This window comes from Episyrphus balteatus, chromosome 1 (genome assembly GCF_945859705.1).
Source record: "Episyrphus balteatus chromosome 1, idEpiBalt1.1, whole genome shotgun sequence".
Taxonomy (NCBI): domain Eukaryota; kingdom Metazoa; phylum Arthropoda; class Insecta; order Diptera; family Syrphidae; genus Episyrphus; species Episyrphus balteatus.
The window spans coordinates 76,424,934-76,441,236 of NC_079134.1; the positions used below are offsets into that span (position 1 = coordinate 76,424,934).

Here is a 16,303-nt window from a genome sequence, read left to right on the forward strand (position 1 = left end):
TATTAATTTTCTCATAAAACATATGGGCAGCAAAACAATGGCAATCTGTTAGTTTCTAGGTGGTCATATTTTTCTCTGTGTAATCTACTAAGGCAAGTTGTGGTGAATGAAATCTATTTGTTCCGCATTTGTTGGTAGTAAACGGTTACGTGTATCTTCGTAGAATATTCCTGATTCGGAAAATAGTCTTACGCTGTAAACACTTGTCCCAGGTCCACTTGTATGGGTCCGCCGTTCGATCTTGGCGAACAATCTTCATATATAATTCGATTTCAGCTGTCTACCTTTGCAGTAGTAGGTAGTGTGTTCAGACATTTATATTAAAAGTAGTTCAGGTATTCATCGTTACAATATGATGTTGTTGGGAATTTGTTAAGCACATCTATTCTTGAGACAAAGTATTAAATTTTTGAAATTACCAAAGTTTTTTCTGAGTGTCCTTGCCGAATATTCGGCGGCCGAATATTCGGTATTCGGCCAAATCAATGTTCGCGGCATCTCTAATTGATTCCTTTATCCCCTCTACGTAAGCGTTCCTCCAATTTTGTTCCAGGTCCACAATAATTATATTGTGTTATATTCAAAAGACCTTCTCCTTCAAATGATTTACTTTTTATTACACTGATTCTGAGTGTTATGTTCGATCATAGTATGATTAACACACACCTTCTTAGTTGAAGGTTGAAACATTTATGATTACAAGTGTATAAAAACGAAATGTTTTATTAAAAAATATCTTAGTCGTCATCATGAGTTTCCTTAAGCAGTCAGATGTGATAAACGTAAGGAATTTTGATTCCAATGTAAAAATTAAGAAAAATCATGGAAACTTATTTCCAAACAGTATTCGCGTGATAATTGTTGGACCATCAAACTGTAGGAAAACAAATGTCATGTTAAGCATTCTTCTCGACCCCAATGGCTTAAAGTTTGAAAATATTTATATTTATTCAAAATCTTTATACCAAAATATTAATATCTAAAAAAACGTATTACATCTACCGAAGGAATGGATTACAATGAATTTTCAAACCATTGTGAAATAATGCCTCCTTCGGACGCTAAAAACAACGCAATATTTTTATTTGATGATGTCGCTTGCCAGAAACAAAATAATATAAGATACTATTTTTGTATGGGTCCAACGGCGTATACAAAGGGGGGAGGGGGTCACAGGGTCATGACCTCCCCCCCCCCCAAGAACTCAAAACTTAAACAAAATTTGGTAAGTTATACTTAATTAAGATGATTTTCAAAATGTGTTTTAGAACATTAACAAAAATGAAAAGTGAATAAATTTTTTGTGTGAACGAACTATTTTACCATATTATTTTGAATATGTGGTCATATTTTTAGTGAGCAGCTCTTAACCAGCAAATAAAATAACAGTCGTTTCTATAAAGCAATCTTAAAAGTTGTTCAGTTTTAAACGTATCCTTAACACGTTGACCACCATGTGACCCACCGGTGCCGGTGGGCCACGCAAAATTTTCCCAGGAGGTCACAGTCAGTTTATTTTTAAATGAATGTTCTTTCATGTGGCTTGCCAGTACGATCAATGTTTTTCTTCTTTGGCACCTAGAAAAAAATACGTTCTTGATAGTGCAAAAGAAAAAATATTATACATATGTCGAATTCTAAATAACCAAAAATTCGATCTGCAGTCGACTTGCAGTTGCCACTTTTTCCTTAAATGAATGAAAATAAATTCGCTACTTTTTCCCGAAGAACCGATCCTTTTTATATCGAGACATATTTACACACATTTTCACAATCTAATAAATAAACACTAAAATTTTGTCAAATACAAAACGTCAAACCAAAATAAAATTTTGTAAAGAAATGAAGAAAATTTTTGTTTATTTGTGAAATATAAATCATTTTTAGTGAACAAAACAAACAAATGTTACGTTGTTTTGTTCCTACTATGAAGTTTTGTATATTTTTTTTGTTTTACATCGGTCACTTGGACACAAATACATTCACAAAAAGAAATCGCTTCCTTATTAAATTATCTAAAAATCCAAGAATTTGTGAATTGTGTTTGCTTAGAAAATATAATAGTATTTTTTACTTTATCTTTTGAAACAACTATCGATTTGTTAATCATCAATGCTAAACCGATTATAGGTAAGAATTTAAGTAACCTTGTGTACAGCCAAATTAAATACATATTTCCACCAAGCTTAGAATATTACAATTAATCTTTAAGAACCAATTTAAGAAAATCTAATAAATATAACTGAATGTGTGTTACTTTGTAACCCGAAGGCTGACGATATCAGACCCATATTTTGTAAAATCCTAAATAAGTAGGTAATTATAAAGCATTTTGTTCAAAATAATATTACCGTTTAAAATTACCAAAATTTCTATAGGTACCTTTAGACTAGCATTATGTTTTACGCCAAAGATAGTTTTTTAAATCGGAAATTATACTTATCATGGGTCGTTCGTAGTTGGGTGTTATGCAAACTGCATCAAATTTTAATATATTATAAAAAATGCTATCCCCCTAGTCTTATAAAATTTGCATAAGATTTAAAGAATATTTTTTTTCGAAATGCTTTGTGATTCGTTTTTTTTTTTTTTTATAATGAGCGCGCACTAAAGGGGTTTTGGGTACCCTTAATATGTATATATACACAGTACGAGCTTTAGGAAAAGAGGAAGGGATGTAAAAGGAGATACCGATGCACATTGGTTTTAAAGTTCTGAACATTAAAATGGGAGGGAAAAACAGAGGCGGGTAATGCATTCCACATTCTAGTAGTACGACTAAAGAAAGAATCTCTGTATTTGACGGTACGTCCGAAGTTGGGCTCAAGTGTAAACTGATGGGCATTCCTTGAAGTACGAGTATTACGGTTGAATTGTTTAAGGGGAGGAATGCAGCTAGCTATATCATTAGAACATTTTTTAAAAAAGTACCTATAAAATAAAGACAGGCATGATACATTCCGGCGGTGCTCAAGAGGTGGGATTGTATCAGTAATGGACCTATCACCTATCATTTTAAAAGCTCTGTTTTGAATTCTATCCAAATAACTCAAGTGGGTCTTAGGAGCACCTGCCCAGATATGGGAATTATACTCGAGCTTTGGACGAATATATGCTTTATAGATTATAGCCAGATCAGAAGGGGTGAAATATTTCTTACATCTTCGGAGGAAACCTAAGCATTTCGCAGAGTTTTTGGCTACATCGAATATGTGCTTATTCCACAAAAGGTGGTTTGTAATGGACATACCTAGAATCGAAAGCTGATCAGTTTCCTCGATGCAAGTACCACTCATGGATAGTGGCAAAGGGGGAAGGTTTCGTTTTAATGATAGTAAGCAGCATTGTGTTTTAGAAGCATTAAATTCTACGCGGTTTCTTATTCCCCATTGGACAATGCATTCGAGATCAGAATTTAATGAGCTTATCATATTTTGCCGTTGGAGTTCCACATCCGAAGGACATGGGTGTGAATCTTCAAACGAATATGAAAAGCTGAGGGTACTATCATCTGCGAAACAATTTAATGGATTAGAAGTTTCAGAGAGCAAATCATTAATGAAAATGAGAAAGAGAGTCGGAGACAAAACGGAGCCCTGGGGCACAAATCGCGACATTGAATGGTGAACAAATTAAATTGAAAAATAAAAAAAAACATACCCCCTGCAAAAGTTGCATTGGATCCATAAAAGTATAATAGGAGTTTTTTTAATTTTTAAAATGACCGCAAAGGGTCGCGGTCACGCATTCGCTTTGAAAATTGAAAAACAAAAGACTAATTGGCTTATAAAACAAGTTTATGAAAACACCCATACTTGCATTTTGTTTTATTTATTTAATGAATTTTGCATTTTGTTTATTTTTTTTATTAATTAATGCATTTATTGTTCTCTAAAAAGCCTCCATTAGTTATTCCTTATTGCAATTGAAACCTGAAAAAAATGAGCCTAAAAAATAAACGATAGGTCAGGGCTTACGGAGTAAAAATATTTTTTAATTATTATTTTTCAGTTTAAAACTTTAGTTTACTTCCTTAATATATTTTATATAATTCATTTATAGTACCAACTCTGAAGTGAAACATTTTTTTTAATACAATGCAAGAAAACATAAGTTTTTGCATTGCAATGCGCGACCCCAAGCGGTGAGAAAATATATTTTTAAAAATCATTGAATCTAGCATGGGGTTGAATTTTGAATTTGCAGAAAATTAGTTTTCGCTCCGGTAGTAGGCAGCAAGTCCATGCCATTATATTGAAAAACACTTCGTGATCCTTTAGTAATTAAAATTAGATTCATATATGTATCTATTATTGAGAGGGGTAAGAAAATGCAATACGAGGAAATTAGTTAAAAAGATAAAAAGAACAAAGTTTGTTGAGCGTCACAGTGGAAAAGCTGACGCAGACCCCCTGAACCACAGGTTGAAACCGATGGTTTAAGCAATTGGGCTTAAGACTAAGGCTAAACTAAAGCAAACGAATCACATACCTTTCTTTGTTAAGTAATTCTCCGATACTGTTCGGTTCAAAATGCGAAATGAACAAAATTAAATATTTGTAATTTAACTAGCACATTTTCAAGTCTATACTTTTGTAAAAAAAAATTCAGCATGACCCTCCCCAAGAAGTAAACCTGTATACGCCCTTGAGTGGTAGTTAATAAAATGCATCTCTCCAAAACTAGAGTGATAGACTTAAAGAGTAAAAAAGCGATGAAAAGAATTACAAAAAAATGTTCGGGGTAGGTATCTTTTTCAATAGATGTCTAGGCTTCTTCTAGGCTAGGACATGGGAGACATTTTATAACAATATATGTTTTTTGACCAACGTTGATACTTACGACTGTACGTATTCGACGAAAGTTCAAAATTCATAAAAATAAGAAGTCGGAAGCGGTGATAATTTTATTAATAAATGTAAGTTTTATTATCCGTTCAAATTCTTAACAATTATTGGATAATGCTTAATTAATTAAATTTAATATAAATAACTATTTTCGAAAGATTTGTGTTTGACGTATATTGCCATCAAACACTTTCCAATCGAATTTTTAATTATAAATACTACTTTATGTTAATTAATTACTAACAATCACAACTAAAAAAGGGTTTTTCGAGATTATGTTCGAACGACGTATATTGTCATCGATCGATTTCAACTTCGAATTCCACCTTTTCTTTACTATTTAGTTTTAAATGTTAATGTTAAAAATATATCAAATTATATTTGTTTTACGTATATATTCGTAAAACAATTTCAATTTGATTTACAACTTACAATTTTGATAGATCCTTCTCGCTTGGAATGTCGGGAAAAAGTGAGTTTCTCCAGAAAATTGTCGCCCTTTTATATTCTAATTCGAGCTTTGGTGCTGCCATTCAAATTTGTAGAAGTTGGTTGAAAATAATGAACCTTGGCAGCATTTTTCTTCCAGCTGCTTAGCTTTCATATGATTGTTTGTTGTTGTCGGTATATATGTTTGTCTCTTTTTCACTTATTGGATCTATTAGGAATTATAAAATATTAAATTATTAATATTTTTTTATAATTCATTACAAAATTATTGTTCCCCAACTAAATATTTGTATTGTGAATAAGTTTTTTAATCTCGGTTTATAAAGTTGTATCGTTAAAACAACTTTGTTTATTCGCGCATGTTTGCAAGTGACGTTTAACTTTATTTGTTTGTTTTATTCGTGAAATATTTGTGTTTTGTTTAATTTTTTATTGTAAAAATATTAAAAGATTGTTAAATTAATTAAATTTAATGTGTATTTGTTCGGGGACATAAATTTATAAGTGAAATTTTAGTAAAAATAATATGTGTACTTTGTAGGTTATGTTTTGATAAACCTTTTTGTTGTAAATTTGTGTATTTAATTGTTTATATACAATTAAACATTTCGTTTAATCATTAAAGTGATTATATTTGTTTATTTTAATTGTTTATGTATATTTAATACAAAAAAAATAAACTTGTGACGTTATGTGTTTTAATATAAGGGTTGCAAATTGCAACTTCAATGTAAATTGTTCATTTTGTGATTTATGTGTTGTTTTTTGTTTGTAATTTAGTGCTAATAATTTACAAATATGAAACTAAAGCAATTTAATTCAATTTTTCTTTCATTTGCAGGTTCCAACTCCCTTATTAGACAATTGGATTTTGCTGGCGCTCCAATGGACATAAATTTGCAATTTTTTTTATTTACATTGCATTTATAACATAGGGTAAATTGATGATATTTTACCTTTGCAACATATAAAAAAAAAAAAATTTTTTTTTTTTTTTCTTTTTCAGGATTGAAGCTGAATATTAAGAATTTTTATTAACTTTAAGTTTAGAATTAAGTTAGATTAAGAATTTAAAAATGTGATATGTAATATATGATCTTAAAAAAAAAAAATGAAAAAAACAAGATTTTTAATGAGTTATTTAATCTTTTAATTCAGTGTTTAATAAATTCATTTCTTTTATAAAATTATACAATGTGTTTTAATTTGTATTTAAATTCATTTTAATGTGGGGTTGAACATACTCCCCCCGTTGAACGGTTACGTTCAAGTATTCTGGCCTTTATTTTTTCTATCCCACGGCGATGGTGGTGATGAAAGACAACCTTTCCAGCCTTGTTTACGTTTACCTTAACTTGGTACCTGTCAGGTAGGTTTACCGAAAATTGTTTCCTCTTACTATTTCGGATCCGTTCAAAATCAATCCTACTAAGAGTATCCCTGTTAATGAAGAGTTCTTCCCCTTCGCGGGTTATAAACTTCTGATAATCATTATCTATCCTCATTTTTATTTCTTGTATAGTGGAGGATGGGCGTAATCTATCAAGGGAATGTATCGTCGACCCATTAATAGTAACCGGAATCGGTATGCCTTCGTTTCTATGTATTTGGGGTTCGGTAAGGCCTTCATTATTTTGAATAAATTCGGATTCATTCTCCACTTCAGCCGACCATCTTAATTCGGATTCATTCTCCACTTCAGCCGACCACCTTAGGTTTTCTTGTATTAATTCTACCAATGGGGTTGAAATGGTAGGTGGTGAAAACCTTATATCCTCAAGTATGGTGATATAATCCATATCGTCCCAGTTGGATTGCATATTAAACTGTAAGAATATTTATCTGTAGAAATTTGTATGAAAGTTTTATAAGTACGACACGACATGTAACTACTACAAACAACACATGGACAAAGTATTAGTATAAATTGGTTTCATGTTGTCGTGATAGTTTCGACTTGGTCGATCGGCAAACGACAAATTTTTACAATGGGTCTTTGACAAGTACTAAATCTTGTTCGAACCGTCACTACTCGTACTAATCCATCCTTTCCAGGATGAATCATTTGTATTATCCCTAAAGGCCAAGCAGTCGGTGGAGTGTTTTCGTCCTTTATTAGGACAACATCTCCAACTTTAAGGCTTTCTTCGTTGGTTAGCCATTTAGGGCGTTGTTGGAGACGGTTTAAATATTCCGTTGACCATCTTTTCCAAAAATGTTGATTCATTTGTTGGACATGCTTCCATCTTTGGTTGAACGAAGAGTTTGATGCTGTTAGGTCAGGTTCAGGGATTGCATTTAAAGCCTGACCGATGAGGAAGTGACCTGGGGTTAGAACCGCCAGATCATCAATATCATTTCTCAATGCACATAAGGGTCTTGAGTTTAGACATGCTTCAATTTGAGCAAGCAATGTCGCGAGTTCTTCAAATGTGCAAACCGTTGTGCCTAGCACACGACGCAAATGATATTTGATGGATTTTACACCTGCTTCCCATAATCCTCCGTGATGTGGAGCGGCAGGTGGGTTGAAATGCCAGTTAATGTTTAAGGCTGACAAATAATTTGCTATGTTTGGAGCTGCTTCCTTGATGGCTTGTTCTAGATCGCGATCCAATTTCACCTTTCCACCTTTAAAATTCGTTCCGCAATCTGAATATATGTCCGAGCATAATCCTCGTCGAGACACGAACCTTTTTAAAGCTGCTATGAAAGCCATTGAGGTCAAATCTGATACGACCTCTATATGTATAGCTTTGGTTGCCATGCATACGAAGATACAAAAATATCCTTTGTAATGTTTTGCGTTTCTGTGAGTGGACATTTTAAGTTGTATGGGTCCAGCGTAATCAATACCCACATGTGTAAAGGGTCTTGTGAGGTTAACTCTAGGTGCCGGCAAAGCTCCCATTAGTTGTTGCGTTGTTGCTGCTCGATGTTTTGCACATATAACGCATTTATGAATTTCCCGTGTTACGACTCGTTTTCCATCGAGGATCCAAAAATTATTGCGAAGAGTGTTAAGAACCAATGAAGTGCCTCCATGCAATGTTTCCTTATGGGCCTTATCAATAATCAAGTTACAGACGTGATGATCTCGTGGTAAAATGATGGGGTGCTTCATATCATATGGAACATCTGCGTTTTCCAGTCTACCTCTAACTCGGATCAAACCATTTCCATCTAAGAATGGGCTAAGCGTCATAAGCTGACTTTTCTTGGATAGAGGTTTTTCTTCCTTGAATATATCTAACTCAGATTTAAAGGCTGAGATTTGTACCATTTTTAAGATCAGCGTGCTTGATTCATTCAATTCCTTAACGGATAATGGACTTGTTCGTTTATTTTCACGGTCGCGACAATTTTCGACGAATCGCAATACCGTAGCTATTACTCTGACAAGTTTAGTGTATGATGAATACTTTGGCAACCAGTCGCTTGAAGACGTTGAAAGTAATGCATTTATAGATGGTGCCTTGGCTTCTAAGGTTGTTCCTTCGAGTTGAATTGGATTTCTTGGCCATTGGGTTTGATTTTGGCTAAGCCATTCAGGTCCATGCCACCATAGATCACAATCAAGGATTTGCCTGGTTGTTATTCCCCGCGAAGCTAAATCAGCTGGATTATCCTTTGTGGGAACATGATGCCAATATTCAGTAGGTGTCACATCTTGAATTTCTGCAACTCTGTTTGCAACGTAAGTTTTCCATTTCGATGGATGCTCTCGAATCCATTGTAAAACAATAGTAGCATCCGTCCATAGAAATACAGGAAAGGTTTCAAGTTGCATGTCTTGAATCGTAGCTTTTATAAGTTTGGCTAGCAACAATGCGCCGTTTAATTCCAAACGAGGTAAAGTTATTGGTTTTACTGGAGCAACCTTGGATTTTGCAGTTAATAAATTTACCTTGATGTTTCCATTTTCATCTTGGGTTCGAATATATAGAACTGCGGCATATGCTTTAATAGAAGCATCACAAAATCCGTGAATTTGGTTTGTTTGGTTGGTTTTCGATATACCAATCCATCGCGGAATCTTTAGTTTATTCAGATTTTTTAAATCCTCTTTAAAATCGTACCATTGTTGTGTGATATCTTGAGAAACCTTGCTATCCCAAGAGTAACCACCGATCCAAAGGGTTTGAATAAGTATTTTGGCTGTTATGATGATAGGCGAGATCCATCCAACTGGATCGTACAATGATGCTATTTCCGAGAGTATGATACGTTTGGTTTTGGCCTGCGTATCTGATAAACCTTGAACATTAAAAGTGAAGTAGTCTTCTGCAGGATACCATCGAATTCCCAGAGTTTTTACAGATTCCGTTTCTTGTAGTTCGAGTGAACCTTGTAGCTCCTTATCTTCTGTTGGTAAGTGTGATATGACTTCTACTCGGTTACTTGCCCACTTTCGGAGTTTAAATCCACTCTTACTAAGCATATCTCGTAACTGCCTTTGTAATTCCAGGCATTCATCGATGGTTTCTGCTCCACTCAGTAAATCATCAACGTAAAATTCTGATGATGTTGCCTTCACTGCTAATGGATATGTTTCTTGTTCATCTAGTGCTGCTTGTTGTACTGTGCGAACGGATAAAAATTGTGCAGGGGACACGCCAAAGGTGACGGTCTTAAGTTGATAATCTTTAAGCATTTTTGTTTCTGGATCTCTCCATAGGATGCGCTGAAACGTGCGATGTTCTGGGTGCATCCAAATCATTCGATACATTTTTTCAACGTCTGCTGTAATCACTACCTTATGTTTTCTCCAATTGAGAACAGTAGAGAATAACTTCGGTTGTATGGTTGGACCGATCAATAATTGCTCGTTCAGTGATTTACCATTTGTAGTTTTAGCAGATGCGTCGAAAACTACCCGTAGTTTGGTAGTGGTGCTTTGTTTAAAAACCGCATGATGTGGTATGTAATAATGTGGTTCATTTGGTTTGGGTGGTTCACATTCTTCCATGTGACCCATGGTTATATATTCATCCAAACAGGCTTCATACTCGCGTTTAAGTTGTGCGTTCTTGGATAATTTCCTTTGTAAATATTCATAACGCCTCAGCGCGAGTTCCCTTGAGGAACCTAGACTTGGTCCATTTGGATCTGTGAATGGTAATTTTACCATATATTGATTATTTGGCAGCCCTTCATAGTTGGCTTTATATAACTCCTCACATTTTTGATCTTCTGGAGTTTGTGTGTTGAAGGTTTGCACTTCTTCCATCTCCCAGAATTTCTGAAGTAGAAATCCGAGTTCGTTGATGGGGTTTGTAGTTGCGATGAATGCCTTTACTGAAACGTTAGGTGAGATAAAATTATTTCCTAATATTATCCATCCAAATATAGTGTTGATGGCGACTACGGATCTACCTGGAGCGTAGCGTATGCCTTCGCGAATAATATGGCCATATACATCAGCTCCAAGTAAAATGTCTACTGGATTAGGTTTCCAGAATGTTGGATCCGCTAGTTCAAGATTTTTGAAATGTTTTAAGACTTGACTTGATGTTTTTTTAGCTGGCAGTAGGTCAGTGATTGTTTCTAATACGAACATTTTCACTTCTACCGCCGTGTGGTTGTTTTTAGTAGATTTAAGTCTTAACTGCACCCTTTGTTTGGAACATGCAGTTTGGTTTTTGCTTAGACCGTGAATTTGTATTGATGTGGGTGTTCCACGTATTTGCATCCTCTGACAGGCGTTTTCTGTGATGAATGAGGTTTGCGATCCTGTATCTATCAGGCATCGCAATATTGTTGAACGACCATTGCGGTCACATGCTGTTGCCAACGCCGTTGGCAATAGAGCATTACAATTTTCCATTGACAGGAAAGTGTTTGTCCTTTCAGCATCATTACTGTTAACCCTTTCAGTATTTGAATCCTTTGATGAAGACTCATCGAAATGAAGTGTAGTGTGATGTGATTGATGACATTGTTTGCATTTAAACTTATTTCGACACTTTGCGTGCGAATGTTTGTTTGAAAAACAGTTAAGGCATCTATTCGATGCTTTAATTATTTTTTTGCGTGTAGGTACATCCATATTCAAATAAGTTTTACAGGTCCCAACGTAATGTTTTTCGTTGCAGGCGGGGCAATGAGAATTAACGACGGTGTGATAGGTTTGAATGTTTTCCCTTTTTATGTTGGCGGTACTTGGTTTTGCACCAATGGTACTACCGATGGATTCCAATACTCGAATCCTTTTGTTTAAAAATGCTAAAAATGTTGAGTATTTTGGAAGTTCTTGGTTATCTCCCAATTCCTCTTCCCAGAGGCGCAATGTCACAAATGGTAATTTTTGAACTATTAAAAATATCAACAATGCATCCCATTGACTGGTGTCTATTTTCAACGCCTTGAGCTGCTGTAAGCACTCTTCGGTTGTATCGACTAACATTTTTAGGCTCTTTCCCGATTCAGCAGTAATTTTGATTTGGTTGACTAGGGTCTTGAGGTGAAAATTTGCTAAAGTTCTAGTATTTTCATATCGCTTTTTTAATTTACTCCAAGCCGGTTCATAATCTTGATTAGTGATAGGAGTATGTTTTAATAATTTTTCCGCATCACCACTAAGACATCCCTTTAAATAATGGAGTTTTTGTACCGGTTGCAGCTGGTTGTTATCATGAATTAATGATGTGAATAAATCGGAAAATGATCTCCATGAATTATAATCACCATCGAATTTTGGCAATGTAATTTTTGGCAAACCGTTGAATTTGGGTTGGTATCTGTAGCTGTTCTATTGATACCATCTTCAAGCTCGCCCATATACTCATCGTATTTGACTTCGATTTCATCGAATTGTTGCTTTTTTATATAGGCATTCTCGCACTCAGCCTTTGATATGATGATGGCTTCATTTATTTGTCGATCTTGTTTAACGAATTCATGCCAAAACTCACGCATATCGATCATTTTTTGTTTGTAAAAACCAGCCGTTCGTTTTTCCAATCTGGTTTTTTTGCCATTTTCGATTGTTTTTTCAATCTTCGTTTTCAAAACGAGTTGGTTGACTAATAGCTTGTCAAGATCATTCATGATTGAATGGATATAAATGCGATTAATTTGTGACCCGGTCGTGTAATTGATTTTTTTTTGCTGTGATTAGCACAGAAAAAAAAACAAAGTGAACAAAAAAAAATAATAAAAAAAAGAAAAATATTCGGTTTTAATAAACTAACAAATTATTAATATTTATCACCGTTCCTGGATGGAACCACCAATGTTTTTTGACCAACGTTGATACTTACGACTGTACGTATTCGACGAAAGTTAAAAATTCATAAAAATAAGAAGTCGGAAGCGGTGATAATTTTATTAATAAATGTAAGTTTTATTATCCGTTCAAATTCTTAACAATTATTGGATAATGCTTAATTAATTAAATTTAATATAAATAACTATTTTCGAAAGATTTGTGTTTGACGTATATTGCCATCAAACACTTTCCAATCGAATTTTTAATTATAAATACTACTTTATGTTAATTAATTACTAACAATCACAACTAAAAAAGGGTTTTTCGAGATTATGTTCGAACGACGTATATTGTCATCGATCGATTTCAACTTCGAATTCCACCTTTTCTTTACTATTTAGTTTTAAATGTTAATGTTAAAAATATATCAAATTATATTTGTTTTACGTATATATTCGTAAAACAATTTCAATTTGATTTACAACTTACAATTTTGATAGATCCTTCTCGCTTGGAATGTCGGGAAAAAGTGAGTTTCTCCAGAAAATTGTCGCCCTTTTATATTCTAATTCGAGCTTTGGTGCTGCCATTCAAATTTGTAGAAGTTGGTTGAAAATAATGAACCTTGGCAGCATTTTTCTTCCAGCTGCTTAGCTTTCATATGATTGTTTGTTGTTGTCGGTATATATGTTTGTCTCTTTTTCACTTATTGGATCTATTAGGAATTATAAAATATTAAATTATTAATATTTTTTTATAATTCATTACAAGATTATTGTTCCCCAACTAAATATTTGTATTGTGAATAAGTTTTTTAATCTCGGTTTATAAAGTTGTATCGTTAAAACAACTTTGTTTATTCGCGCATGTTTGCAAGTGACGTTTAACTTTATTTGTTTGTTTTATTCGTGAAATATTTGTGTTTTGTTTAATTTTTTATTGTAAAAATATTAAAAGATTGTTAAATTAATTAAATTTAATGTGTATTTGTTCGGGGACATAAATTTATAAGTGAAATTTTAGTAAAAATAATATGTGTACTTTGTAGGTTATGTTTTGATAAACCTTTTTGTTGTAAATTTGTGTATTTAATTGTTTATATACAATTAAACATTTCGTTTAGTCATTAAAGTGATTATATTTGTTTATTTTAATTGTTTATGTATATTTAATACAAAAAAAATAAACTTGTGACGTTATGTGTTTTAATATAAGGGTTGCAAATTGCAACTTCAATGTAAATTGTTCATTTTGTGATTTATGTGTTGTTTTTTGTTTGTAATTTAGTGCTAATAATTTACAAATATGAAACTAAAGCAATTTAATTCAATTTTTCTTTCATTTGCAGGTTCCAACTCCCTTATTAGACAATTGGATTTTGCTGGCGCTCCAATGGACATAAATTTGCAATTTTTTTTATTTACATTGCATTTATAACATAGGGTAAATTGATGATATTTTACCTTTGCAACATATAAAAAAAAAAAATTTTTTTTTTTTTCTTTTTCAGGATTGAAGCTGAATATTAAGAATTTTTATTAACTTTAAGTTTAGAATTAAGTTAGATTAAGAATTTAAAAATGTGATATGTAATATATGATCTTAAAAAAAAAAATGAAAAAAACAAGATTTTTAATGAGTTATTTAATCTTTTAATTCAGTGTTTAATAAATTCATTTCTTTTATAAAATTATACAATGTGTTTTAATTTGTATTTAAATTCATTTTAATGTGGGGTTGAACAATATATGTTTGTTGTTGAAAGATATGTTTGAAAAAGGTAGGTAGATGTTTATATGTTAAATCAAATTAATTTTTGAAATTGAGGTAGGTACCTAATGGTAAAATAGGAACGGAAAAGCTGTCTATATAATATAGAGAAATTAAATGGGCAGTTTTACTTAACGTCTTCCGTACCTATAGGTAGGTACTTGTTTTAAGGGCTTATGAAAGGGCAAGAATACTTGACTATTGGAAATGTAGCTTTTCAAAAAGCATTAAATTTTGAAAATATACCTATATAAAGCTATATATATGTATATATTGCAACTGTTGCAGCCGATTTAAAGGTCAAACCGTGGAGCAACAAATTCTAGATTAGGGTAATAAATAAGCAACAAAATATCTTCAAATTCCTGCGTACTTAAATTTTAAAATTTTCGTTGTGGCGTACCCAGCTTGAAAGATGACGTCACCGCAAAATTATTTTTTCTCCTGTAAGAGAGGATTGGGTTGTGATAGAAAATTTAAAAATACAATTCGGCGTTTTTAGTTTTTTTGAAAAATCGTATGGATAAAAAGTCTCCAAAATATTGCATCTGTTGCAGTCGATTTGAAGGTCAAATCGTGGAGCAACAAATTCAATATTAGAGCAACTAATTAGCAACAAATTATCACTAAAATCCTGCATACTCAGATTTTGGAAATTAGGGGGTGTGGGTGCTATCTTGACGTCAAGATAGCACCCACACCCTTTCAATCAATTTTGAGGGGGAAGGGGTGGAGCAACAAATTCAAGATTAGAGCAACTAATTAGCAACAAATTACTGCGTACTCAGTTTTTTGAAATGTTGGGTTTTTAATGGCTGTGGGTGCTATCTTGACGTCAAGATAGCACCCACACCCTTTCAATCAATTTTGAGGGGGAAGGGGTGGAGCAACAAATTCAAGATTAGAGCAACTAATTAGCAACAAATTATTGCATACTTATTTTTTTTTAATTTTTTGGTTTTTCTTGGTGTGGGTGCTATCTTGACGTTTTGATATGTTCCACAAGTTCCACAATGCATTTTGGACATGAAGGAGATGGATTTTAAAGTTGAATGAGACCTTTTTGAAAAGGTGTTGAGAGGCCCTTTAATTCGATACCATTTTAGTTGCTGTGCGTAAAATTTTGGGGAATTTAGCTTTTTTGAGAAAACTGTTGAAGTGCATAGGCCAAATCTTGGAGCAACAAATTCAAGATTGGAGCAACTAATTAGCAACAAATTACTGCGTACTCAGTTTTTTGAAATGTTGGGTTTTTAATGGGTGTGGGTGCTATCTTGACGTCAAGATAGCACCCACACCCTTTCCATCAATTTTGAGGGGGAAGGAGTGGAGCAACAAATTCGAGATTAGAGCAACTAATTAGCAACAAATTACTGCACACTCAGATTTTGGAAATTTGGGGATGTGGACGCTATCTTGACGGATCTGAATAAAACTGTGTCTGTAAGAGAATTATCGATATAATTTCTCGATTGAACTGTTAAAATTTCTCACCAGCAAAAAGGATGCGAGAAAGTAAGATACCTATTTGAAAAAAATTCATAATCTTGCATTAAATGTGAGATGTTACTACCGAAAAGTGTTCACGATTATTTATTTTTGTATCCCTTAAATTTTCAAAATAAAAAAAAGAATATTAAAGAAACAAAAAAGAAAAAAATTCATGCCCTAACCGTGACTTGAGCTCGGTACCCTCCACTCGCTCACCGACTGCAATTTCTAATTTCAATTTTAAATTCGTTCTTATTTTTCGTCATCTTAAAACTATGTTAAAGCTATAGACAAAAATTCGATTTTAAAACTAAAACGACGTGATTATATATATACATATACATATTATGTATAATACATATATTATGTATAAAAAAAATTAAAAAAAAAATTCTTCACAAAGAGGTCAGCGAAGTCAAAATTGTCAAACAATTATATTTAGCCTATGCAGTTGTAGATTCTACCAAAAATTAAGTTTTTTTTTTCAATTTTCAAATCATTTTTATTTATCATCATCGTAAAACTATCTTAAAGC

General features: G+C 33.0%; 1 protein-coding gene across 1 annotated transcript; it reads right to left on the reverse strand.

Moving 5' to 3' along the window:
- Positions 1 to 7,230: 7,230 nt before the first annotated feature.
- LOC129906885 (uncharacterized) lies at positions 7,231 to 12,224 on the reverse strand. Its single transcript, XM_055982853.1, has 2 exons — positions 11,985 to 12,224; positions 7,231 to 11,919 (listed from the first exon to the last, which is right to left on the reverse strand). The coding sequence occupies exons 1-2, from the start codon at positions 12,222 to 12,224 to the stop codon at positions 7,231 to 7,233; spliced, it is 4,929 nt and encodes a 1,642-aa protein (XP_055838828.1).
- Positions 12,225 to 16,303: the final 4,079 nt, after the last annotated feature.

Excerpts from the sequence above, each read along its gene's own strand:
- LOC129906885 (XM_055982853.1), bottom strand. The coding sequence starts at position 12,224 with ATGATCGATATGCGTGAGTTTTGGCATGAATTCGTTAAACAAGATCGA. Across the intron at positions 11,920-11,984 it reads TACATTGCCAAAATTCGATG|CTGCAACCGGTACAAAAACT; the intron begins GTGATTATAATT and ends GATAACAACCAG.